Source organism: Mytilus galloprovincialis, chromosome 10, assembly GCF_965363235.1.
Source record: "Mytilus galloprovincialis chromosome 10, xbMytGall1.hap1.1, whole genome shotgun sequence".
NCBI classification, from domain to species: domain Eukaryota; kingdom Metazoa; phylum Mollusca; class Bivalvia; order Mytilida; family Mytilidae; genus Mytilus; species Mytilus galloprovincialis.
The window spans coordinates 56,314,627-56,327,836 of record NC_134847.1 but is presented as its reverse complement, the minus strand read 5'-3'; the positions used below and the strand labels follow the sequence as shown (position 1 = coordinate 56,327,836).

General features: G+C 31.9%; 1 protein-coding gene across 1 annotated transcript in view; it reads right to left on the bottom strand.

Annotated features, from left to right (window-relative positions):
• LOC143047897 (uncharacterized) overlaps positions 1-13,127 on the bottom strand; it is a 29,045-nt gene extending 15,918 nt beyond the window's left edge. The window contains exons 1-4 of the mRNA XM_076221234.1: positions 12,973-13,127; positions 4,451-4,621; positions 1,200-2,342; positions 254-518 (exon numbers count right to left, since the gene is read on the bottom strand). Coding sequence (XP_076077349.1) covers positions 254-518; positions 1,200-2,342; positions 4,451-4,621; positions 12,973-13,027 — 1,634 coding nt within the window. The 5' untranslated portion in view covers positions 13,028-13,127. The remainder of the gene's footprint in view (positions 1-253; positions 519-1,199; positions 2,343-4,450; positions 4,622-12,972) is intronic.
• Positions 13,128-13,210: the final 83 nt, after the last annotated feature.

The window sequence follows — 13,210 nt, the reverse complement described above, 5'->3', positions numbered from 1 at the left end:
CATAAAAAGCATGTAAAGGTTTAATTACACTCATGAAGAAGTGTCTTGGGAGGAACAATTTTTACAAGTCAAAATAATCCCTAACAGAATTAATTCAAAATCTATCAAAATTCTAAAGATTTGGGGGAAAACATCTACCAAACAATCATTCATAAGCAGATTTTCATTACATACATTTTATAGACAAGATGGAAATGCTGATAAAAAGTACTTATCTTTTAGAAAATTGATTTTTTAGTAAGCATAAACAAACCTTTTTCTTCTGGGAGACTTTCCCTGCCCTTGTAGTCCATATTCTCTGATTTTTTTCCCTGGAGTTTTCATTATTGGTAAGTCATTAGGAGGCACAACTTTCCTAGGAGTAACTGGAACTGCTGTTTCAGCATATTCTGTTTGAACATCTGGAAGCCTAACTACAACAATATCTTCTGTGGCCTCCTGAACTTGACTGTTTCTAAACAAGACAATATCTGTTGTTCTGTTTTCACTGACTGTATCATTTGGCTTACTACTTGCAACTGAAACAGAAAATATCCAGTTTTTTTTTTAGAGAAATTGAAAAAAACAACCAAGATAAAGAATGGAAAAATAAATGAATATATATATTTTTTTCTAACATGTTAAGAGCAGTTAGAGTTCATGTGTATTTAGTTTAAATTGTTGATTAAAAAGTACATATAAAAAAGGCTCATTTTGAAAAAATCTCATTGCTGATAAATGTACATTTTTTGTACTACAGATATATACATACATGTGAATATACATGATTTTCTATTTTGAATTCAAGATTTCTCATTGTACTTTTGTTCATCATGTCCATAGTAGATATCTTTTGTTTTATCACCCAAAAATATGATTAAGTATTTTTCCAATTTATCACAGTAACAACTGGTAATCATGGTAATATTGTATCATGTGTTTTTATAGCAGCTTGATTGATGGAAACCTTAACTACAGTCGCAAATGTTCATTACATACATTTGAAGAACAATCACATCTTACTGTTACCATATTGTAAAATTTATTTTTGAAGATGCAAACCGAAATGCACGATTGATTGATTATGGCAGACCTTGAACTCCTTCATATAAAATCTGATGCTGAAAATACAATTTTATCCAAAACTCTTTATCATCAAATATCTAACTAAAAAATACATATAAAAACTTGTTCAAAATACAATAACTATACTTCCATACCACTAATATCTCTGTTATTTTGTGTCTGTAGTGGAGAGGTTGGCACGTCTGTGTTCATTCTTTCCGTTGACAAGCTGCCCCTGTTTAATTTATCACAGACAGGTATTGTAATGCCACTTGTTAACAAATTCTCACAAGCTAGAGTCAAATTTTCTCCACCAGTTTTATCACAAACTATTAATATTTCTGCATCATTAACATTTAAGGCAATTTGGTTGGCTTTGTTTATTGAATCATTAGTAGTCAAATTCTCCTTACTTCCTACATCACACACTGAATGATTATTCTGGTTTCCTGTTTCACATGGTGCTAAATTCTCCTTACTTGTTCTATTACAGACTGAGTTTTGTATTACTTCCCTTGAAATATCGTTTTCTATATCAACATTGTTACTTAATGATTGAGGTAAGGGAGATAATTGAGTATCACATTCCATATCACCATGGAAACCAGCTCCATTATCATCATCAACATGACTTGATAGATTGTCTTTTTCTGATGGCACACAATTTATCTGTACAGTATTTATTATTGTTGGAACTATTTCACTGCTTTTATGTACAACTTGATCACCTCCAATACTACTTGAGGTGGTGAAGGTGCTATTGTTTGTGGGTAATATTTCATTTGTTGAATAATTGGAAGAAAGAGCAGACGGTGAAATAACAGGAAGTGATGTGTGACTAGGTTTTACAGTTTTTGAAGGACTTTTCAATATTATTATTTGAGTTCTATTACTACTTATTTGTTTTTCAAGGACTGGTTCAGGTTGAACTAATAATTTTTCATTTTGACCTTCATTTGTTTTACTAAACGTCTCTTTCGGAACTAATAATGTACTTATTGGTACAGGTATTCTTTCATTTGAACTTTCATTAGCCACAATTGTTCTATTTTGTGTAATTTTCTGTGACCTTTGAGAAGATGTCTTTAAGTCTGAGGCACTGACACCACTTGTTCTTCCACTGTCCCCTTTCTCATTTACTCCATATTTTGCTATGACATTTGCACGTCTTGTGCGTGAGGTTTGACTACACCCCTCTACTCGTAAATTTTTGTTTAGTGTTGCTCTTTTCAAACAAGCAGTCACTGAATCAAGCTGATTCCATAATGCATTCAATCCAACTTTCTGATTGTTAACATCTATAAAAAAAAATATATTTCTTTTAAACATCCCAGTACGTGTATTATTACAAAATATATATGTATCTAACAGAAGGGGAGTGAAAAAGAATCAGAATTGTTCATTACAGTCACAAATTTAGAACAATATAAAATCTGTTAATAATTGAACATTCTATGAATTTTTAGAATGGTCAAAATAAACCTACTGGACCTAAAATGCCATATTTAACACATTTTGTGTACAGCCTGGCCTACTTACTTGCAATAGAAAATTATTGCTAAAAAACTATAGACAAACACTTTCAAACTCGAGGATGTTTCTCAGCCACATCTCATCTCAAATCTCTCATCCTTTGTTGTCTCATCAAACATCAAACATTTGATGTATTCAGATGTAGCTAAGAAATTATTACCCAAAGATGGAGAATTTTGCATTATTGATGTAAATATTTATTTTGATATTTTATAAACTTTAGACATTGTCAGATTTTTTACATTTTTTTAAATAAATTTATGCATGATTTTGACAAGAATGGAAAGGGGAATTATCAATCAAGGAGTATATATTTATTATCATGAATCGATTATATGCCATTAATAATAATTTGCTTCATAATTTCCAGAAATAAACATGAGCTACATATATCATTGTATATATCATGTAGATGTATATGAGCAAACAAACAATAGGATCAATTAAAACATAAATTGTATGCTGTATAACATATTGATAAAATGTAAAGTGTGTGTAGTTAGGTTGCTGTCACATTGAAATTGACCAAAAATGTCAATTTATTCATAATTTTAAAAGTTAACAAGAGGCTGTCACAACGACAGCAAACCGGATTTATTAACATTTATTTGTGTCCTGGCAATATCACAAGAACCATTACTGATGAATGGTGAAAGTGAAAATCGTCAATATCAAATTTGACCTCCATTTTGTCATCAGTATCAACATATTAAAATTTGAAAAGCTTAGATTGAATGGTTCATGAGTAAATGCAACAACCTGAATGGAAACGCCATTTTACGATCTTTCAAGAACCATAACTCCTGAACGGTAAAAGTCAAAATCGTCATTATTGAACTTGACCTCTATTTTTTCATCAGTAACAACATATTAAAATTTCAAAAGCTTTGGTTGAATGGTTCATGAGAAAATGCACGGACACGACGGGAAAAACCATTTTTCAATCTTTCAAGAACCATAACTCCTGAACGGTAAAAGTCAAAATCGTCATTATTGAACTTGACCTCCATTTTGTCATCAGTAACAGCATATTAAAATTTCGGAAGCTTTGGTAGAACAGTTCATGCATAAATGCACGGACACGACTGGAAACTCCATTTTTCAATCTTTCAAGAACCATAACTCCTGAACGGTAAAAGTCAAATTCGTCATTATTGAACTTGACCTCCATTCTTTCATTAGTAACAACATATTAAAATTTGGGAAGCTTTGGTAGAACAGTTCATGCGTAAATGCACGGACAACTCCATTTTTCAATCTTTCAAGAACCATAACTCCTGAACGATAAAAGTCAAAATCGCCATTATTGAATTTGACCTTCATTTAGTTGTCAGTAACAACATATTAAAATTTTAAAAGCTTTGGTTGAACGGTTCATGAGTTAATGCACGGACAACATTTGATTGCCACACACCCGCCTGCCCGCCGTACATCCCCAAATCAATAACCGACATTTTTGTCACAAAAATCCGGTTAAAAATAAAAGATAGTTTTTAATAATGTATGCCAAAACAATATGTCTCACTAGTACTGTTACCACACTTTTTAGATGTAAATGATGGATTCTTGGCTTAATATCAAATTCTAATATGACATGCTTCGTTTAGCTTTGTTAACATAATCATGCTAGAAATCCAATAAAATTTGTTTAGACATTATACATGTATTCTTGGTATTTTTGACATCGCTATTGCTCCGGCAAAAATAATCATGAATATAATGCCTACCCATGTTAAAACTACAATAAAGTATAGCTTGCATCAATTATTTCTTAAATGTGAGAGGTTATTTTGTATGAAAATTTATATCAGTTTAATTATACATTTGTATGTAATTAATACTCATGTATCATGTGTATACACACAGCACTTACCAACTAAATAAAACTGAGCAAATTTCTCAATAATTTGTATAAGAGTAAATCCACTTATCGTCAGAGGATAATGTCTTCCTCTCTTCATCAAGGCCACATACTCTTGTAGATGAATGCATTCTTTCACAAAAGTTTTATATGTAGATGTGTATCCTTCACTTTCCAGAAAACCTACAAAAAATAACATTACTTTAACATGTTTAATCATGTTAATGCCTGTCTGGTTTTAAGCATTAGCATTCAAATGTTAATGCATACATGGCTTTACTTGAGAAAGATTGGAATGAGAGTCATACATGTAATGACTGTGTATGGCATGATTTATAAGAATAAGACAAAAATAATAGGTGTGTTTCTGGTTGCATGCCACCAAAAAATAGCATCAGGTCATGATTTTTTCTTTTTCATCTCTTTATTTCAGGTTTATAGTTGCATTTTATATATTGTTTTTTCTAAATTTTTGCTTTGTATATAAAGGATCCAGTAGTGGTGCCAAGAGGCCAAATTGTCACTGTACTTTCAAACTTACCCAACTCATACATTCTACAAAAATCTACTTTAAAAACATGATCAGTAGAATAGAAATTCTAAATTATGAATAACAATAAATATATGAAGATAAGTATAACATGTATACATGGTATAAGCATGATAACTTAAGGTGGAATATAAAAATCAAAGTAAATAAAAAAGAATATATTAAAACAGGAGTATACATTTACAGAGTGTTTACTATATATAAAGTTCTGTTAATATAATTGACAAGATTTAGGGTGAACATGGTGAATAACACTCTCAACAATACAACATGCTCAAGTCTTCTTAAATCATTTAACCTTTTCCGGGAGTGTTACTGTATCCCTTTCTGTGCTTTACAACTTTATATACATTTGTAGAGCACAGAAAGGTTTCACCACAGAACTCCAGATAAGCTGCATATTTGCGTGATTATGCAATTAAAATAATTGAAAACCCAATGCAAATGCCCATAGCAGTGAACTCTAAAACCCAATTCATGCAAAGGAAAACCCAATAATTTGTCAAAACAATGAGTTCTTAACGCTTTTATTCACTATTGTATGCGTTATTTACCCTTATCTATTACATAGTTGTCGCATAAATCTATTTTTGTAATATTGAAATCGGATTATCGGAAATGTACTTTCGTTCTAAAAATAGAGCGTTGAAAGGGTCCCTGTTGAATTGTTCTGTTGCTAAAAGGTACATGTGGTGATGAAAACATTTAGATCTTCTCTGTCTTTATCCAATTAGCGTTTGTCATGTCGTCATAATTCTTTTCGTATTGCTCGGGATTTACATGTAATATTACACAAAGCAATGAATTAAAACGAAAGTAAATTTCCAGTAAAAATATTGAATAAAAGCATGTTTTTAGCTTCTTTTTGAGAGCGGAGGAATTATGATGATAACAAGACTCAGCTGGTTTAATCAGGAAGCCTCCCTTGAAAGCACGGGGTAGTGCAATGGCGTGTCCAGGGCATGTTTGCATGCCTTAACAAGAAAAGGGTTAGAACTCGTCAGAACTAAACCAGTTGGAACATGAAAGGCCAAATCACTTATATGAAGTCAGCATCGGAAACCAAAAGTTCTAATAAGGGACAAAAAAACCCACATTTATGTTAATAAGATTAAACAATCAAAGAGCTGAAAGCTCTGAAGAAAAATGACGCCACTGTCTCTAATATTGGGATAGTTTTTATGCAAGTCTTGATTTTCACATACCGTAATTAGATTAACAATGCAACATGTCTCGTAAGCATATAATTGATATTCGTATATGTGTGTGTGTGTGAAGTGAAGGTGACAACTGGCTGTTTTTTAAGACAAATGAATAGGTCAAGACTACCTGAATTGTACAAATAAATACCGTAGAAAGGCTTGTATATTTCTCACTGGTACATAGTCTGAATCCGGGTCCGTTCGTGCCCACTCATGTTCGCCCCTTTCACTTTCACACCCTACATGTTCGCACCCAATCTTAATTGGTTTTGTGTTTAATAACTCTGTAAGCAAGTGTTTTCTTATAAGTATAATTGTTGTCATTGTCTCAAAATAAAGTGAGACAGCATTTTTTTTTGTGTTGAATAAATCTTAATCATGTTTTAGATAGCGTATTGTTAAAAATTATAATAATCCTTTCTAAATAAAGTGGTATTTTGTCAACGTTTTATTTTGTGTTGATCTATGAATAACTCTTAATCATGTTTTGGTTAGTGTATTGCTATAACTTTGTTTCATTGACTTCTTTCAAAATGAAGTGAGATTCTGACTATGTTTTTTTCTGTGTGTTGAATAGATTTTATCATGTTTTGGTTATAATAGTGGATTGCTATATTTTGGTTCCTATATTTTATTGTTTCGTTGTTTCAGATCAAAGGGACCAAGCTGTTAAAAACAATTATCTTTCGTGTTTTTCCTTTAAAATCTTCAATGTTTTACTCATACCAAGCTATAAATACATCCAGTATTTACACCAAAGCAATTTAAAACAACAATCATGATTTTCCAATTATTCAACTTGAATTTGAATTAAAATTGGGCGCGAATGAGTAGAGTGCAAACGGACCTTGGGTGCGAACGTGCGAGGTGCGAAAGTGTATTGGGCGCGAACAGACCTGATATCACATAGTCTAAACCCCCTTCTCCCACAAAATATTAAGTAATTAATCTTTTTGTTACTGTTATTAAAGGTCTAATGAAACTCAGGTAATTTCAAACATTTGTCAAAGAATTCTAGTCAAACCGGCACCTGGTTAAATTGGCACCTTGACAAATCCGCACCTGGTTAAATCGACACCTGATATAGTCAATTCGTTACCCTGTTAAATATAAATTTTAACAGTATTTTAAGCAAAAAGAGTAAAAATAAGTAAGGGGTTGCCAGAATTTTTTTCAGTATTTAAGCAAAAAGAGTTAAATACTAACTTTCACATTTTTGGGTGTTCATGTACATTTTGTATATATTTATTTTTCTCAACTTAATAACTTTTTTGGTGTATTTTTAATGATATACATGTATATATGAGTAGTCAAAATAATTATTACGTCTGGCAAGGCTTTTTTAATTATATTCTGGGACACCTTTCTATGACCGCAAGGCTATGTTAATTTTTTTCTGGGACGCCTTCCTACGAACTTCGTAGGAAGTTCGTAGGAAGACATCACAGAAAAAAAATAAAATAGCCTTGCCAGACATCATAATTATTTGGACTAATACATGAGATATTGGATATTTTTATGCATTATTTAAACCAGTTGAGCATTTTACAGGATTGTTCATGTTGTTTGTTTAATGCTTTTTAAACTTTACTGAAAAAAAAACACCTTAAATTTGCTTATTATTTGGCATGAAAGTTTGATTTATTGAAAGGGACTCATAGTTTTCCATTTTATTTTAATAATTGTCTAATTGTTAAAACAACAGTTTGGGTAAGGGCTTCGTTGTTTACCTTTATACACAACAACATAATTTCACTTTGGTTTCGTTGTTTACCTAAATACACAACAACATATTCACTATGTACTTGGTAACAGTTATTAATTAATTGAATAGAAAATATTATAACAAATATTATTGGATGCCGAATTGACGTCAAATAGGTGCCGATTTGACTAGATGCCAATTAAACCAGGTGCCGACTTGACTTGTACGTTTCAATTCCTCTGCGATCGTTTGCGGTATTTTCTTGAGAAAAACCTATTTTCCATCATCAAAGAGAAGAAGGAACTGCTTGAAAATGATTCTGGAACGCTTCATGATTGTTAAAATACGTTCAATTCACTCAATCAAAGAGCTGATAGCTCTGAAGTGGAAGAAGGTGAATAAAAGGTAACTTGAATTACCATAAAAGCAGCCCCACTTACCCAGGCTGCTTTGTTCCATTATCGTTAAAATGTATTTTTTTTCTTCAAACAAGAAAAGGTCATAAGTACATGGATTTCCCATCCGTACAATCATTTTCTATGTTCAGTTGACTATGAAAATTAGGTAAAATCTTTAATTTGGCAGTAATTAAGAAGATCATATCAAGAGGAACACATGTGTACTAAAAGAGGGACGAAAGATACCAAAGGGACAGTCAAACTCATAAATCTAAAACAAACTGACAACGCCATGGCTAAAAATAAAAAAGACAAACAGAAAAACAATAGTACACACGACACAACATAGAAAACTAAAGAAGTTTCAAGTTGATTGGATTTCAACTTCATCAAAAACTACCTCGACCATAAACTTTATAACCAGAAGCAGGACGGACGGACAGACTAGAAAACATATTGCCCATAAATGGAGCATAAAAATAGTAAGACTTGTTACATACCTGCCAACTTTTGAAAGTTCCCATATGGGTTTTTACTGCACAAAAACAAAATTAAAGGTTACAATTTTTAGCGATGTATTTTGCAAGATCTGGATTGACTAGAAAAAGTGTCATATTTGTATGAACTTACATGACTTACATGCCTTTTCCTTAAGTCTGTTTGCATAATTCTAGTTATATATTAAATCGGTAGAAAATTTATACATGAAGCTAGCAGAAGCTAGACTATTAGCCTAGTTGCACATATTGTATTTTGACTTCTAACCAGTTATAAACAAATTTAATATATAAACTTCAATTTAATCCTTGAAAGGAGGTCTAAATTAATAAAATAATTTATAAATTTTAATTTTTTTATTTGTCCAAAATCATTTAAATTCATTTAATCAACATCCTTTTATGATTATTTGATTAAAATATTAATCATTTATAGTCTTTTTACCATTTACATTTTTAAAAGCAAAATAACTGAAAACAGTATAAAACAAAGGGAAGTAACAAAAAAGTATTTCAATATTCCCAATACACATCGTTTTGATAACACAACGGCAGTTAGCCGGAGGTAAACATCGTTGATTACCAGTATGTTTGACACCCAAGCTGTCAAGTGAAGCCATATAATTATACATCTTCTTTGATGTTCAGGTAAAATTTAACACAGGTGTCAATTACACCCGTACAGTAGTAAGAAATGATCAAATATGGCGTCTGAAAAATTTCATACACGGGAGTTTTTTTCTCCTAAACGGGAGGTTCACATGTATGTTACGAAGGGCATCTAATTCACATGACAAAGGAAACCCATGAATAAAGATAACACTTTATATATCCTTTTTATTTATATAAAAATAAAATCTTCTTGTCTGCAGGATTGCAAATTCGTAACTTCAAGGGCGAACTTGTAAACAGGGCGAGTTGTACCGATACCAAATTCACGCATGCGTAATACAAATATCTACAGTTAAAACATCCTGTTAAAAGTAAACAAATTACGTTCATGTGGATGAGATGAAATCTAATAATTTACATAAATAAAAGGGTCATATTTACGATAGTGATTGTTTTACAATCATAATTTACAAATTAAATGATTCAGATGCCCAATCATGTGTAAAAATCGGTGTCAGGAATCTAAGTTGTTTTGAAATTGTAATACACGAAATGAATGCGGCATACGGAGACTCAAAGCCAATGGTCGGCCCCTTAAGTCTTCAGAAGACTTGACGTCTTCTTCCACTAAAAAACAATTTTAAAACTTGCGATGTTTAAACAGGAAGTTTCAAAAGCACGTGTAAAAGAAGAAACTAACCGGTGAGAGTGGAAATCCGTACATAACAGATATCACTATAGTACGACTTTGAAAGCAAAACAGTTCCATCCTTTTGTAAAACAGTCTTTAATATACCTATCACATTAATGTTTGAAGGGTCTAAAGCTTATTCAAACCATAAAAGTCGGTATGAAACACCAAAACGGAATGAACAATAACCGATTACGTTTTGTAGTTTACAAATTATAAACTGGTTCCCGTCAAACTACAACACTTTGTTTGAGTGTAGTGGATTAGGAATACAAGCAGAAACCAGTTAGTTTGTAAACTGGTTCCTGGCTGATTACTACACAATGACCTCTCATGCATAATGATAACACAAGCAAATTCCAGTTTGTATAGAAAATAGTAAATACGAAACCAAGCGCGGTAGGCAGAGATATGTAATGAAGTTCAGGTCGCCAATAATGGAACAATGACTGCGTCATTTTCCAAAAACACTGTTTATTTTTAGTTCAAGAGTATATATAATATCTATTTCATTTTAGTTGAAGAGTGAACACACATATACATGTATTAGTTTTGATGTAAATGTAGCTTGCCATTTTTTTTGTTTTAGGTCTATTGTTCTGCATGCCTAAGATACATTTAGTTGTCTTATTGGCAAGTGCAGTACAGCTACTACAGCACTTTTAAAAAGTTCACAAATATTACATAAAAATCTAAAAACTATTAGCCACACCTACATTTTGTACCCCCAAATAAACTGAATGGTGATCATATGTACTCTAGAAAGGTAATTAGGTACTGTCCTATTAGTGTCACCAGTAAATATAAGTTATGGAAAATACAAAACTTTATGTTGAAACCAGACACAAATTAAACGTACACTATTGCTCATCAGTAAATAAACCAAATAAAACAGCTATCACAAAGAAAAATATATTTTTGAATCAAACTCGGTACATTTTGACCAGGGCTCACGCTACCAGGCGACTTGGGCGAAGAAGTCGCCTTCCCGACCGTCACTTCGCTTTCCCCGACCCCCAAAAGCGAAAACAAGTCACCCTGTTCTTGACGACAGTCGCTTTCAGTCGCTTCCGTCATCGGACATTTTCAATTTTTACCAAGTTGATGAAACATCAAATTTTTATTGATAATTAAAGAAATTCAGACATAAACGATTCATTTATCTTTTGAAAAGAGGTTGAAGCATTGTCTTCGCAGTGTGTAGCAGGTTATTTGATAAAAATACAACTTTTTATCACTTCATGCATTTCCGCAAGTACCGGTGCTTGTTACTCGAAAACGTACATCAACCTCAATTTCGGCGGCAAAATAAGTTTGTTACTTCATTTAAACGTGATAAAAGTTGCCTCCAGTAAATTTTAATCCATTTATTGCATTAAAAACGTCATGTTCCTTTCCAAATAACTTGTCAAACATCGTTTATTTTTGTAAATTTTCTTGCATTCGTCCGCCATTGACCGATTTCTAATCTCCGGATCTGAACCGGACCAGCTATGACAGAAATCCGTACTTTTACAATAATTACTACGGACGCACGGATGGAACAGCTGACAGAAGAATATTGATCCCAAAGGGAAAAATTACGCATTCCACACGCATTAAGAGACTTTTGGTTACATCTAATTGATTGGTGTATATAATTCCTTATATTTTTTATGGATTGTTTCAAACTATTGATTAAAGTTGCTTAACTCTGAGACTATTATTCTAATATCAATATATTATGGCCCAGCTTAATAACTTTTATATTTTTTTATGAGAAACACTGAATGTCATACACAAGATAATTTTTAATTAAATTGTAATTGATATACTATAATTTCTTTACATTTTTTTAAATATTTTTTATTTTTTAAGTGCTAGATATTTAGTTGGTAGTTTCTCACAAGCTTAAACAACTTTTAATTTCAAATGTTACTTTAATTGTAATTTTTTTACTCAGATATGAATTGAACAGTATAAAAAGAACATTATTTACATATGGCCCTTTATACTATTGTAAAATCCAAACATTGTATCGCACCGCGCGAATGAGCACTTCTCTTTCAAATCTCACCACTTCTCCCTATCAGTTTCAAAAAAAGAAGTCACTACTCCCTATAATTCTGAAGTAGTGTGAGCCCTGTTGACGGACCTGAATTTCCGGATAATGTAAAACAAAGGTTCCGGAAATTCGGGTCTGTCAAATTTTACCTAGATTGGTGTAAAACTTATTTTATAATCTCCTAAAAATAAATCAGATAAACGTTTTAAAAAATGCAGTTGACATGTTCCTGCCTCGTATGGAATTGTTACTTATATTATTATTTCTGAAGGGATTAATTGGAAATATTTTGCACTAACAAACACATAAAAGGATGCAATTTTTTTTAGCCTTCAATGAAAATTTGATGTCCAAATTGGGTCTCAAAGTTGAGAGCAAAATATGCTCTCAAAGTCCAACCGAAAATGGCGTCGAAGTAAGGCATCAAAAAAAAAATTATAGCCTTTCAAGACATCATAATTATTTGGACTAGTATAAGTTATACCATATTAATATTTGTAAACTCAAATGCAGGGCAGCCAAGTCTTACACACTTTTATGCTATTTGATGGGTACAATTTTGGCAAAATCTCAAGCATTAATTTGTTTTCAAATTTCATGAAAACTTGGCAGTATTCATCATGCTCATGGAAATCCAATTCAATTGCTGAAAAAATAACCTTCAGGTCTGAACTACCTCATGTAAAATTCAAGGGGATATATTTTCTTGGTTGTAAATTGCTTTAATGCGTTGCATCTTTTGTAACCTTAACAAAAATTATGTAAATTTGTTAAACATGTTAAAAAAAATATCACGCAACTTAACAGGCCTTGTGTTTATGCTTATTCTACGCACCTAATACTAATCTTGCTATTTCAGAAGGAAGGAAATGCGAAGTTGTTGTGTCCATTCTCAATATTGTTTCATTACAACCTAGGATAAAAGATATTTGATACGCATTTTTGATGTAAACTGTAGCTGTCACTTGTAAAAATGGCGGGCAATGTTGTTCGCCGAATTATGGCAATGTCGCAAAACTCAGAGAAATTCGTTGTTTTACCTTTCTATGAATGAATATAATAGTCTCAGTATC